The sequence below is a fragment of the Rhodotorula toruloides genome (genome assembly GCF_000320785.1).
Source record: "Rhodotorula toruloides NP11 unplaced genomic scaffold Scaffold4, whole genome shotgun sequence".
In the NCBI taxonomy this organism is placed as follows: Eukaryota; Fungi; Basidiomycota; class Microbotryomycetes; order Sporidiobolales; family Sporidiobolaceae; genus Rhodotorula; species Rhodotorula toruloides.
Window position 1 is genome coordinate 381560 of NW_015622964.1, and position 13403 is coordinate 394962.

At 62.1% G+C, this 13403-nt stretch overlaps 4 protein-coding genes across 4 annotated transcripts in view; 3 read left to right on the top strand and 1 right to left on the bottom strand.

The window, feature by feature from the left end:
- The window catches only part of RHTO_06159 (fungal cellulose binding domain containing protein), a gene marked incomplete at both ends in the record, with an annotated part of 2195 nt that extends 1717 nt beyond the window's left edge, over nucleotides 1-478 (top strand). Inside the window, 2 exons of the mRNA XM_016419820.1 lie at nucleotides 126-329; nucleotides 414-478. Of these exons, the coding sequence (XP_016275274.1) occupies nucleotides 126-329; nucleotides 414-478 (269 nt within the window). The remainder of the gene's footprint in view (nucleotides 1-125; nucleotides 330-413) is intronic.
- A 700-nt stretch (nucleotides 479-1178) lies between these two features.
- Nucleotides 1179-5089, bottom strand: RHTO_06160 (diphenol oxidase; the record flags this gene model as incomplete). Its single annotated transcript, XM_016419821.1, has 21 exons — nucleotides 1179-1316; nucleotides 1379-1473; nucleotides 1538-1665; nucleotides 1730-1933; nucleotides 2000-2120; nucleotides 2183-2323; nucleotides 2387-2483; nucleotides 2543-2592; nucleotides 2659-2703; nucleotides 2770-2944; nucleotides 3008-3088; nucleotides 3155-3218; nucleotides 3284-3330; nucleotides 3426-3506; nucleotides 3571-3615; nucleotides 3683-3744; nucleotides 3805-3854; nucleotides 3916-3928; nucleotides 4009-4554; nucleotides 4651-4782; nucleotides 4951-5089. The coding sequence occupies 21 exons, from the start codon at nucleotides 5087-5089 to the stop codon at nucleotides 1179-1181; spliced, it is 2454 nt and encodes an 817-aa protein (XP_016275275.1).
- A 2233-nt stretch (nucleotides 5090-7322) lies between these two features.
- RHTO_06161 (U2-associated protein SR140) lies at nucleotides 7323-10387 on the top strand (the record flags this gene model as incomplete). Its single annotated transcript, XM_016419822.1, has 11 exons — nucleotides 7323-7838; nucleotides 7897-7973; nucleotides 8071-8117; nucleotides 8179-8205; nucleotides 8261-8409; nucleotides 8468-8660; nucleotides 8717-9051; nucleotides 9110-9187; nucleotides 9243-9428; nucleotides 9491-9730; nucleotides 9785-10387. 11 exons carry the CDS (start codon nucleotides 7323-7325, stop codon nucleotides 10385-10387), a joined length of 2451 nt encoding a protein of 816 aa, XP_016275276.1.
- A 270-nt stretch (nucleotides 10388-10657) lies between these two features.
- On the top strand, nucleotides 10658-11096 carry RHTO_06162 (uncharacterized protein; the record flags this gene model as incomplete). The annotated part of the gene is made up of 2 exons (XM_016419823.1): nucleotides 10658-10775; nucleotides 10846-11096. 2 exons carry the CDS (start codon nucleotides 10658-10660, stop codon nucleotides 11094-11096), a joined length of 369 nt encoding a protein of 122 aa, XP_016275277.1.
- Nucleotides 11097-13403: the final 2307 nt, after the last annotated feature.

Here is a 13403-nt window from a genome sequence, read left to right on the forward strand (position 1 = left end):
ACGTTTTCTCGCTCCTTCTCGCGCTCTTCTCCTCACTCCTCATTCTCGCGCTCGTACCTTCGCCTCCTCCGCTCTGTGATCGCGAGCTGACGTTGTTCTTCGCTCTCTCTCTCTCTCTCGCGCAGGCTCGTACGGCGAGGTCTGCTTCGAGGGCTACTGCAAGAAGGAACACAAGCCCACGACCAGCTGCTCGACCTCGACCACCTCGAAGGGCGGCTACCCTCACTCCACCTCCACCACCTCCTACGGCGCTTACCCGACCGGCTACCCTTCGACCGCGCCGGCTTGGGGACAATGTGGCGGAAAGGGATGGCACGGGCCGACGACTTGTACGCTGCCTTTCACTCTCCGCCCTCGCGGAACCTTCGCTGACAGCCTCCGTTCTCCTTCCCTCTCTCTTTCCCGCTCGACAGGCGGCGCCGGTTACGTTTGCAAGTACCAAAATGTTGGCTGGTCGATGTGCGAGCCGAAGCACTGATTCCGAGGTGCGTTTCCTCTCCCTCTGCTCCTTCGCAGCGTCGCTTACTCTCTTCGTTCCGCTCACTCGCAGCCTCCGCCATCGCTCATCGTCTCCTCCCAATACCCCTCGCACACGTCCTTTGCTTGTCACACACACTCCTTCGAAAGACACTTCAACTCTTGTTGTAGAGCTTCTTCCCGAGCGACGCAAAAGAGCGATTTGAGATCGTCTTCGAGACTCGCTTGCAGACTCGAAGCGTGAGCGTCGCAGTTTTCCTCTTGCGCTCTGCGAAGAGCGAGCACGTCCTGACGAGCGAGCAAGTCCCGACCAACGAGTTGAGCTGAAACTCCGGGCGCGTTGCGCTTCCTTGCGACACGCAGGAAGCGCGAGGCCGCTGGACTCTTTCGCTGTCGACAAGCTACATGGCCGAGACGGCAGACAGAGCGGCGAGACGAGGAAGCTCAAGGGAGAAGTTCGACTCGACGTCGGTTTCAGGGAAGAATGCGAATGTCTACAGAGGAAAGTGAGCGGGCGCGAGAACGAGCGTGATGAGTCGAACCGAGGGAATGCGCAAAGATGCGAAGGATGGACAACAGAAGAAAGCGTATTGATGCGGGATGCAAGTGAGCGAGGAGGAAAGACCGGCAAACTGCGAGAGCGTGAGCAAGCCCGGTTAGCTAGCTGCAAGGGGGAGCGAAGGGGAGAGTGATACGCACATCTACCACGGCCAGATCGACGGGCGCTTGTTGGCCTTGACGAAACCGCCGGTGAAGGCGGGCGCGGCGGGAAGAGCAGGACGAGCGAGCGAGCGCTTGCGTCCGGGGTCGATGACGGAAGCGTTGCCGCCGTTGCAGAGCTGCTCGAGGCGAGCGAGAGCGTGAGCGACGAGGTGAACGAGGGGAAAGGAACGAAGCGCACTGCGAGGTTGTCCTGGGGGATTCGGAACGTCCGGATCACGTCGGGCTCGATGACGAGGGCGCCGAGGAGACCTTGGATCTGGTGCCACAAGATGTCTGCGGCGGGAGGAAGCGAGTCAGTACGGCAAGGTGGAGAGAAGCAAGCGAGACCTCAACGGACGACAGTGGAAAGCGTGGACGCCAGGAATGTCGGCGATGAGGCGGACGACCTGCCAGGTGCCGGGAGAGACGGTGATGACGTCGCGGCGGATCGGGTTTGTGAGGTTGTGGTGGAGACGAGATGCTTGTCTGCGGACGAGAGACGCAGGGTCAGACGACTGAAGCGGAACGAGGAAAGCGAAAGGCGACGGACTCGGGCGTGATCAAGCCAGATCCCCGACTGAGGACATACATCTGCGGCCCGTGCAGGTGGAAGGGGTGGTCGGCGCCTTGAATGTTCTGGATGACGAGGTCGACAACTTCGAGGTGGCCGGCGGTGACAACGGCGACGCGACCGGTCGGGATACTCTCGCCGCGAGCCACGCGCTGGAGGAGCGGGTCGTAGGCGAAGTTCTCGCTGCAAACGAGAAGGAAGCGGTCAGCGTGCTTCTCAGGTCTCGACGAAACGAGAGCGGAGACGCACAAGGTCTGGTCGTTAAGGGTCCACTTGAAGATGTTTTGCGGGAGCGCGAAGGAAGAGTTGAAGACGAGGACCTGATTGGCGGACGAAGGAGCGTCGCGAGGGATGCGAGGGTGAAGGTTGGCTGCGCGAGTCGACGGGCAGTCAGCTCGAGTGCCCCGCGTTGCGAGGAGGAGCGCCGCTCACCCGCGTCGAGGTCGGTACAGTTTCCAGCCGAAGGGTCATTCCAGTCGGCCGAGGTCGGGAGCGCATTGCCCAAGTCGTCGCAGTCCTCGCCGATGCGAACGACGAGACGAGCCTGCGGGTCGAGGTCGGGGAAGGGCAGGCCTATGAAGGACGAAGGATGGAGGTCAGCATCGTCGAGAGCAAGGAGAGGCAAGCTCGACAAACCAAGGCAGCCCGTGTTGATCTGCGCGCGGAGATAGAAGGCGTCGCCTGTCTTGTCGCGTGAGGTGTCCAGGATCGCCGAATAACGCTGGGCAATAGCCTGCGAGCGAGCGACGTTTGTCAGCGTGCGCACAAAGTTGAGCGGCTCCGTGAGCGTACGATCGGGATGCGGTGGACGGGAAGCGGCATGGTCGGCGTGAAGTCGGCCTCTGCAGCAAGCCACGGAAGAACGGTCAACTCGACGTGCCACTGCGCGCCAAGGGGAGAGGACGCACCGACGAGGGTCAACTCGTGCTCATCTACCGAGACGAACTGGAGGGCTGTTTTGACGAGGCGAGCATGGTCAGCTCGACGCCGCTGGATCGAAGGTAGAAAGAGCAACGCACGATGAGCACCCTCGTTGATGAAGCGGAGGCGGACGCGCTGGTTGGGCGGGAAGCGGAGCTCGGGAAGGTCGCGCTGCGTCTTCTGGCGGCAAGTCGCGTTCGCGGCGGCGAATGAGCAGTCATAGAGACCGGCTCCGTTCATGACATTGCTCTGAGGGGAAGGAGCAACAAAGCTCTGCGGGGACGGGAACGGAAGGGTCAGCAGAATGGGTCGCTCGGGCGGAAAAGCGAGACGCACGCCGTTGAAGCCGCCAGCCGAGAGGAGCCCGTCCACAATCTCGTCGCTGCGGCGGTGATAGTGGTCGTGCAGGAGGACGAGCTGTCAAGGGGCGAGGACAAAGGTCAACTTGGTGACCTTCGCAAGTCAGGAGGGAAGGCGGCGCACTTGGTCGATGTCAAAGTCGCGCCCGCGCTTGAGAGGGTCGTTCTCCGAGTGGATGACGAAGGGACTGCGCGATAGGGTAGACTGCGTTGGCGAGGTCTGCGTTGGCTCAGCGAGAGAAGGGAGACGAACCCAGTGATGCCGTCGATGTAGAGCGCGCGGCGGTGAGCGTGCCACCACTACAAGCGGAAAGAGAGGATGCGGAGGGGATTCGGCGTGAGAGCTTGCGGAGGGGCTGACGAGATCGAGGGGGAGAAGGAAGGAGGAAACGCACGAAAGTGCCGTACTGCTCCTTGCCAGTGATCGGAAAGTCGTATGTGTAGGTGATTCCGGGTCCGATTGGGCATTGGGTGACCTGGCGAGCGAGCGAGCGCTTTGAGTGCGGGAGATGCGAAGAGAGGAAGAGAAAGGCGACTTACGCCGGAAGGACCGTCTTCCCAGATGGTGCCGTTCTGGAAGAGACCCTGTCGCAATGAAAGGAGAAGCAGTCAAAGCACGTTCGCGGTGAGAGGAAGCGAAAGCTGGACGCACATGCCAGTGGATCGTGACCGGCTCGTCAAGCGAGTTCGTGACGTGAACGACGACGGTATCGCCTGCGAGAAGTTGGGTCAGCTTGCGGAGGTGACGAAGCGGAAGGAGAAACGAGGACGGACCGTTGTTCGCCTCTATGAGCGGACCGGGGTACTGTCCGTTGACGACAAGCCTGCGAGCGGAGCAGTGTGTGAGAGAAGTCGTCTTGCGGAAGGAGAAAAGACTCTTCGCACATGGGGCGGTCATCTGCGAGGAAGAACGAAAGAGGAGACGAAAGAGGAGTCAATCAAGGCCGTCGGCGAAGCGAGAAGAGCTGAGCGACTGACAGCCGTCGAGCGCGCCGGGATGCTCGGCAACCTCCCACCAGTACTCGCGCTTCTGAGGCGGAGCGTTGAGGTCCCACTCGGGCGAGAGGCGAAGTTCGTCGAGCTTGCTGGTGACGGAAGCGCGCGGGGGCGGAGTCGGCGAGTGCGGTTTCGATGTCGAGTGTTTGGTGGTCGAGTGAGGCTTGGTCGTCGAGTGAGGCTTCGTCGTCGAGTGAGGCTTCGTCGTCGAGTGAGGCTTCGTCGTCGAGTGAGGCTTCGTCGTCGAGTGAGGCTTCGTCGTCGAGTGAGGCTTCGTCGTCGAGTGAGGCTTCGTCGTCGAGTGAGGCTTCGTCGTCGAGTGAGGCTTCGTCGTCGAGTGAGGCTTCGTCGTCGAGTGAGGCTTCGTCGTCGAGTGAGGCTTCGTCGTCGAGTGAGGCTTCGTCGTCGAGTGAGGCTTGGTCGTGGTGTGCTTCGTCGAAGTCGAGGGGTGCGGCTTCGAGGTGTGCTTGACGGGAGCGCAAGCGCTCCACCAGTCCGAGTCCTTCTTGCACGTCGTGCCGACCTTGCCTGTGAGAGCCAGCGCGAGCAAGGTCAGCAAGAAGGAGGGAGAACTTGGCGAGCGGAAGCAAGGCGAAACGCCGACGAGAAGAAGCGACAACTCACAGCACTTCTCGCCCTTGAAGCCGATGCCGCCGCACTGCGCGTACTCGTCGTTCGTGCAGCCGTGATTGTCGAGGATCGGCTTGCAGAGGCTGAACCAGTCGCTCTGCTTGGCGCAGGCCCACTTGCTCGGGCCTGTTGAGTTACGGCGAGGGGAAGGAGACGACGTCGGTAAGAGCGTGAGAGGATAGGGCAGAGGCGGAAGAGAATTGGAGAGAGAGGAAGGGAGGGGGAAGCGGAGAAGAGGAGGAAAGGGTCAGCACCGGGAGCGGAGGCCGTCAAGAAGCTCGGGCCTGAACGCACACTTGGTAGCTCCGTGCCAGCCGTGTCCGCCGCACTGCTGGTAGTAGCCGGCGACGTGGTGAGCGGACGAGGCGGCGACGAGCGAGGTCGACGTCGAGAGCTGTAAGCCGAGCGGAACGGCGAGGAGGGCGCCCGCCATGGCGAGGGCTGGGCGGTGATGCATCGAGTGCGAGGCGAGTAGAGGCGACTAGGGTGAGGCGGAGTGAAGGGAGGGAAGGAGGGAGGCAGAGTGAGGTATGAAGGAGGGAGAAGGAGGGAGAGAGAGGAAAGAGAGCGAGCGCGCATTTTGCGACGCCAGGCTGTCCCCGCACCGTGGGACGATCGCATCTCCTATTGACTTCTGCGTAGGCCGACTTGAGCGTCGCGTCGCTCGTTGACGGCGGCGTCGTCGTGGAGGAAGCGAACCGGTTAGGTCGCTCGAGCTGATCAGGGAACGCGTGTGCACGAAGTCGTGACCCTCCAACTGTCGTCGTTACCGACCCCAAGTCATCCCGCCCGATCCCGCTGGCGAGTTAGGAGGCGAAGGTCGCTCTGACCGCCTTGAGACAGCATAGATCCAGCCTGAACAAGCTGAGCAGTTGCTCCAGCGCCCTTGTGATAGTTTTAAGCGCTCATGCAAGTGGTCGAACACCCGTCGACAGCGCCCCGGCGGCCGCCATGCGCGACAGCTCCGACTTCGATGGAAGTAGGAGGCGAAAGTCGACCGATCCCGTCGGAGAGGCGGAGGCAGGAAGCTTCGTCCAGTGCGAGTCGTTCACAGCAGTCGGAAGGGCAGTCCTGCGAGTACCAGCGACGCCGTTTGCGCTTGAAGCGGTCCTCCGTCGAAGGTATCAACCGAGTCGCACCCCTCACTCCTCCGGCTGCGCTCGAGGCGGTCAGCGGCAGCCTCCACCGCTTCTTAGACTTCGCGAGTTCCTACTCCGCGACTCCTGCGCGCCCGCCCGACCCGTCATGGCGACAGCGACCTGCTTCAACCTCGGAGAAGATGAGGCCGAGTTCCACGACGGCAAGAAGCGGAGGCGAGTCGCTTGTGCATAGTTTTTGACAGTCTAGCAAGCGATTGAGCGCCTTGATGGAGCATTCGAGCGAGAGCGGCGTTGTAGACGAGGGCAAACGAGCGAGTCTCCCTCTCTTGGTCCTCAATCGCGACCTTCCCGCTTGCTAGAGCGGACTAGGCTTGCTGAGACCGTGCATCAGAGTTGTGTGAACGCCTAGTGGGCTCCTGTCGATGCCCCGCTGCCACTAACACGACCCGCTCCTCCTCCTTGCCGGCAGCAACTCTGCGACGACACGAGCACCGTCCGCTTGAGTACGTTGCGGGCGCCGCACCCTGTAGACTCGCTGAAGCGCCTGCATTCCGTTGTCCGAGTGACCGAGGATTCGACAGCTCTCTGTCCTCGTTGCTCGACCGGTGCCCTTGCTTCTTCCTCTCCCGTCCCTCTCGCTCGCACGCTCCCCAGCTTGCCGCGTCGCAACGTTCTTGGCACCTACGTCCCCGCCTGCCCGCTGAGATGGAAGGTATACGAGGGACACGCCGTTGCAAGTGAATGATGGTGGACGACAGCCTTGTGACCGGATGGGGGACGACCGACGGGCTGGTACGATCGCGAGTCGAGCAATGCGATCGTCTGTTGAGGGAACATGCGGATGGAGAGTGTCAATGGCTGAAAGAGTTGGGCGAAGAATGTCTGTGAGGGAGTCGTGGCGCTCAAGTCGAGGCGGCGGAAGTCGCAGCCTTCGTAGCTCCCAGACTAGACAGGCTGCGGCGACGGTCCTCCGTCTTCCTTGAGCGACTCGGCGAGTGACTGAGTGCATCAACATTCGAAGCAGTGCCAGCGTGCCAGGACGATGCGCAGCTGGTCTGGAGGGCGGCAGCCGGGGCGATGCAGTGCGCTATCCGCCTCCGCTGCCGACTCGCGGAGGTCATCAGCGTCGTCCATCGTACGTCTCGAAGGAGCCCGTCGCAGTCGCGGTGCAAGGGACGAGGATAGTGTGGATGGGAGGGGAGGGAGTGCTGGAGGGCGAGAGGAGCGCCGGCGGCGACAGCAGGGGACGCAACAGCCTTGTAGACAGCCTGCACACTGCCAGACGCGCTCTTTGAGCGTTAGGGAGCGTGATGGCGGCGACAGACCCTCGACGAGGAGGTCGCTCGACTGCTTGCCCTCCTCGCTCTCCTCACTCGCGACTGACAGCGTTGACAAGGCTTGCATCGCTTGTCCCAGGGCTACCCGGACTCACTGGCCAAGCGGCGGCTCCCAGCTCTCCCCGTTCATCCCCTCGACACTTCATCACCTTCCCCGGTTCACCAGCCGACAACGCTCGCTCGACAGTGCTTGACTCGCCGTACGGGAATTTCAGCCTCATACACACCGATGGACCCGCGGCAGCGCCTCGCTTTGGGCGGAGACTCGGACGACGAGTCGCCTTTCAAGGCCGCACCCGAAGTCGCAGCCAACAAGATCGCCCGCTACTCCGGCCAGCCGCGCAAGTCGAAGCTCGAGCGTGAGAAGGAGGCAGAGGCGGAGCGGCAGCGCAAGGAGGAGGAAGAGGCGGCGAGGGCGTACAGGGAGTTCGTCGAGGCTTTCGGAGGAGACGAGGAGACCGGTCCGTCGACAGGGGCGCGGCCAGGCTCGAGTCGCATCAAGACGGTCGGGAAGGGCTTCGTCAGGGCGGGAGGAGCGGAGAAATACAACCCGCTCGCGCGAGGAGGAGCGGCGTCGGCCGGGCCGTCAAGTGCGCCGGCCATGGCAGGCGTACCGACGGGCCCGAGGATACCGACTGGACCGCGCGCGATGATGCAGGGCGCGCCATCTGCGCCAGCGGCTCCGGTAGGACCGGCTTCAAAGGCGCGCCCAACGGCGGCGAGTCTGATGGGTGGAGACGACGAGGTGCGCGTCTCGACCGCCTTCGCAATGGCGAATGCTGGACTGACACTGATTTTTGCAGCCCGAGATGCCCGTCAAGCCCGGACCGCTCGGCCGCAAGAAGCGAGAAGGCGACAACTTCCTCGAGCAGCTCAAGAGGTTCCTTCCCTTCCCTTCTGCGCCTGTGCATGCGCATGCGGGACTCGCCTCCGTATTGACTGTGTGATTTCTACGTCACCCTCGTCGACTCTTGTAGGGACCAGGCTGCTAGGGAAGAACGCCTCAAGCAGACGGCTGGTCGAGGTGCGTGGCGGTCCTCCTGTTCCTTGTGCGTGTTCTTGGCTGACCTACTCTCGGTCCACAGTCGGTGCATCCGTCACTGCACTTGCAGGTGCGTACCAACCTGCGCTTCTCCTCCCTCTAGCTGACTCCTCCTACCGCTCCAGCTCGCGAGCACGCACCCGTCCTCACCGGTTCGTACGACGTCGGTGACCCCTTGACGACCAACTTGCACGTCGGCGGTCTGCCGACGAACGTCACGGAAGATGCGTTCGGCAAGATGTTTGCGCAGTTTGGGCCGATTGGCAGCATCAAGGTGCGTTACCGATCCTTTCCAATCTCTCCGACGCTCTCGCTAACTCGTCATTTGACAGATCATGTGGCCACGCCTGGATACCGGTCAGCTCGCAACGACGGGTGGACGCAAGCTCGGCGGCTTCGTCGCCTACCTCCGACGACCCGATGCTGAGCGAGCGGCGAAGGAGATGGACGGCGCAGAGTGGGGCGACAACGTGCTCAAGATCGGCTGGGGAAAGGCTGTGCCGCTTCCGGCGACCGCTATCTACGGTGAGTGTCGCCCGTTGCGTCTCAGAACGCCGGGACTGACGAAACTTGATCCGCAGAACCTGACCCCGACTCGTCCTACTACCGCGAGCGCGGCACCAGCTCACACTCGCACTCTCACTCCCGTCACCACCGCAAATCCCGCTCACGGTCTCGCTCGCGCTCGAAGTCGCCGGACGACCCTCACGAGTTCCTCCGCTCGAAGCACCGACGATCCTCTCGCTCACCTCGACCAAAGGGAACGCGCGCATGGCCGGAACTGGAGGAAGGCGTGTCGGAGAGCTTCTTGGTGACGGTTGCGCGGAAGGTGCGGGATAACGGCAAGACGTTCGAGGATATCCTGCGCGACAAGGAGCGCGAAAACCACAAGTTTGCGTTCCTGCGTGACGACAAGGTGCGTCGCGCGTCTTTTCGTTTCGGTGGCGGAGGCTGACGAGTTGTTGGCTGCGCAGTTGCCGAGCTTCCACTACTTCCGCATGCTCGTCGATCCCGACTACGCGCCTCCGCTTGTTGCGAGCTTCGAAGACGAGGTGCGTTCGCGTTCGATCTCTCACGACTTCTCGTACTAAGGCACGTCGTCTGCAGGGCAACGCCGACGTCTACTCCTCCGACTCGTCCGAGAGCTCCGAAGACGAGCGGGTGGGCAAGGGCAGGCTCGGCAAGCTCGCGCAGAAGCGCTTCGAGTGCTTGTTACGAGGCTTGACGAGCTCGAGAGACAAGATTGCGCGTGGGATGGCCTTTGCGATCGAGCATGCGGATTGTGCTGCTTACGTGCGGCTCGCCTCGCTATTTTTCCTGCTCGAACCGCGACTGACACGCCCATTCTCGTGCAGATCGCCGACATCCTCGTCTGCTCGCTCACGATCGACTCGACACCCGTCCCGCGCAAACTCGCCCGCCTCCACCTCGTTTCCGACATCCTGCACAACTCGGCCGCGCCCGTACCAAACGCCTGGACCTACCGCTCCGTCTTCGAGTCGAAGCTGCCGGACGTCTTTGACCACCTCGGTGATATCTACTTGAGCTTTCCCGGACGGTTGAAGGCGGAGCAGTTCAAGGGCTTGATCGAGAAGGTGTGTTCCGGTTCTCTCGCCTCCCTCCTGACTGTCACTGACGACGGCACACAGGTCATCGACGTCTGGGCGAACGACTGGATGCTGTTTGAACCGAGCGTCATCGAAGACTTCAAGCGACGGCTCTCCGGACTCGAACTTGCCGAAGACGAAGCCGACTCTCAGGCGGTCACAGAAGACGCCGGAATGGACGTCGACTCCTTCATCTCCTCCCTCCCGCCGCCAGCAGCGTCTGAACCAGCCTCAACCGCACCGAGCCCACCTTTGCCCGAAGAAACCGCGCCCGCCAAGTCCGGCTTCAAGCCGAGTTTCATGGCAGCTGCGTTCGCGCCGGCGCAGCCTGAACCTGCGGCGGCAGATCTGACTACACAGGCGATGGAGGAGGACGTCGATGGCGCGCCTGTCGAGGACGACGTCGACGGTGCGCCGGTCATGGAGGACGACGTTGACGGTGCGCCGGTCGAGGACGTCGATGGCGCGGCGGTGGACCAGGACGTCGATGGTGCGCCGGTGGCGGCGGAGGACGTGGATGGGGCGCCGGTGGACGCGGTCGTGGAGGAGAAGAAGGTGGGGCCGGAGACGCTCGTCCTCGATGGCAGCGATGACGGCGAGGCGATGGACATGGGCAGTGACGAGGACGGCGACATCTTCCGGTAGTAGGTGCCGTATGGGTTGATACTGAAAGAGCGCGTTGCACAATCTCGAGGCGAAATATTCTCCGCTCTGCTTCTCGATGAGGCAGACGCCGTTGCGACCCGCTCGTCAGCTCTCTAGCACGAGTAAGATGCGTTACAGAGCTTGAGCGCAGTCCAGGCGTAATCTCTCGCCTCCTTCTAGCTCTCCTTCTCCTCCTCGCTTACCCACTGTCGCGTCGCATCGCCACTTGCTGGCGAGCTAAGCTTCTCAGCCTTCTCTGCGACCCTCGAAATGTCTGCCAACCCTGCCGCACCGACCGACGAGCCATCCTCTCACCCGTCGAACCGACTCTCCCGTTCGCCTGATGAGGATGCTGGAAAGGCGACACCAGCGCAGAACGGCTCGCGAGGTGCGCAACTGGCTCACCCATGGCTCTGGAGTACCGAGCGAGTGAGCTGATCACCCTCGCTCACTTGCAGGACTCTTCATGACCGCTCCGAGGTCGCTCAGCTCCCTTCCGACCGGAATCCTCCAGCACATCTTCACCCAACTGCACCAGAGCCTAAGGAGTCGCGTTCTCGGACCACTAGAGGATTGCGCGGATCGTTGCGATACATCCTTCTCGACAAGCGGATCTTCAACATCGCGCTGCCCTTCTGGACGAGCCGATTTACCCTCTTGGCCGACCCTACCAGTCCAATTGCCCGACGTGTGCAAGATCCTATACTAGCCGCCTTCTTCGCCCATCCGAAATACGCCGAACGGGTCCGGCACGCAGTGATACACCTGCAGAGAAGTACCTTCCACCTCGCTTGCTTTGCTCTCGGCAAGCTCTCACACCTCACGACGCTCGAAATTGGAAGTACATTGGTTCTCACACCAAACGACTCCGCGCCCCTCGTCGCAGCGCTGAAAAGCTTGACGAGCTTGAGGTTTCTCCGCCTGTCCGGGCTCGACTACATGCGGTCCGCCTCATGGGACAGTTTGCGCCTCGACCGCGACCTGCCGCTCGTGCGCCATCTCGCGGTAGACGACGAAAGTTTGATCGATGTCCTCGCACCCGGCTTCGGTCGCTTGACGCGGTTAACGATTGAACATTTCGCGATGGGAAGGAACCGCATTCCTTGGCACAGCGTCCGTCGTCTCGAGCTCAACCCTGGCGACGACATGGAGGCGTTTGAGCCGGCTCAGTTCATCGAGTCTCTCACGGCCTACATGAGCGAACCGGTGCGTCCACACGCCCGACGCCCCCGATCTCCACCCCGCTGACTTCGAACGCCGACGCAGATTAATCCGGCTCTGCCTCTCGAAGAGCTTGTCTTTGCTTTCCCAACATTGCGTCAAGCGACCGAGGTCAGCTCCGAGGAAAACGAGTTCTGCCAAACCGACCTTTATCACATCTTTCGAAACCTGCGCCCTTCCGCGCTTCGCTCGCTGTCCCTATGTCGCATCGAGTCCTTCAAGTGGACGCAACCGGTGCTCCTCCTTCCAAGCGTGACGTTTCTCTCTCTGGATGGCTACGGCGACTTGACACCAACGGCGAGTAGCGAGCGTTTCTTCTCCGCATGCATCGGCAAGCTCACGCATTTGGACCCGCAGGAAGAGTTCGACCACTTCCTCGGTTTCCTTGAATCGTTCCCGGCGCTGCAAGAGCTTCGACTTTCGGGATTCGACATTCTCCGCGAAACGGCTGCCGATCCGACTACAACTTCGTGCGACGCTGAGACCCTCGCCCGCCTCTCCTCGCGCAAGCTTGCCTGCCTCGGTCCCAGTCTCGTCATTCTGCTTTTCACCTTGCAGTGCACCAAGGTTACCAAGGTCGCGTATCGCGAATCCTTGACTGCTAGCGACGAGATGCGCTGGCAGCGCGAGCCAGGCGGAGCGTTCAAGGGCGAGCGGTGGACTCTGTGCTAAGCTCGAATGTAGTTGGGAATGCTGCAACTAGGAGTGTACAAAGTCAGGACGCTCTGGACGTAGGAAAGGCGAGCTGTCCGCCCGAGTGCACTTCTACCTCGTCCTCGAAGCAGGCTTTCGAGACTCCTTCCGGCTCAACTCAAAGTGTGACGACCGCTCGGCTTTGCAGAACGCTGCAGAGGAGCGGCCTGTCGCGATTGTCTGCCTCACCTCACCCTTGCTCGTCCTTGAGCCGGCTGCCTTGCTTGGGACATGCGGAGGCACAAAAAAATCATACCACAGGTCGTCTGCTACTGCAACATCCGCTCGTCCCGCCGACTGTGCTGCGGACAGCCCCGCAGTCGCGCTACGCTGTGCTTCTCGTCCGCATCCATCCGACCAGGTCGAGCAAGTCCGGTGCATCCGCCTCCTTCACCTCGAGCTACCGCAGCCTCTCGCGCATCATTGCCTTCGCTCGTTCGAGTATTGACGCTTGGAGGGATGTCGCGGGTTGCGCGAGAGTCGAGGGTCGAGGAGGCAGAAAGGGTGCGGCGGCGGTCGAAGCGATGCCGGCGGACGAGGCGGTTTTGGCTTCGGCGTAGACGGCCGACAGCTCGACAAGGCCATTCGCGAGCCAGCCATCCGCGTTCGACTCCGCATCTGCGGCAGCCTTCTCGTCCGCAGCACCTACCTCGTTCTCCTCGGCTTCGTCATTCCGCCGCTTCCGCTTCGCACCCCTCTCCTCGCTCGCCTCGCCAGCATCAAAGTCTCCCCGCGTGATCCGCTTCAGCTCTTCCTCCGCACCCAGCACGAGCAAAGCCCTCTCCCGCTTCTCGCGGACGAGCTTGGCGTTCCGCTCGACGTGAACGAATGGCCAGGCTTGGCTCGAGACGGAGGGAGCGAGGTGGAAGGAGGAGGTCTGGAGGAGGACCGACAGGGCGAACGCGAGGTCGGCGGATGGAGGTGCAGTCGAAGAGGCGGGAGATGCGGAAGGGCGAGTGTCGAGAGCAGGAGCCAGGCGGGAGGGATGGGAGGTGATGAATTCGAAGGCGTCTGCACGCCGAGCTTGCAAAGTCAGCCTCGCGTACTGCACGGCGGTGAAGCGAGCGGAAGACGAACCTGGATCGACCTGGATGAACAGCTT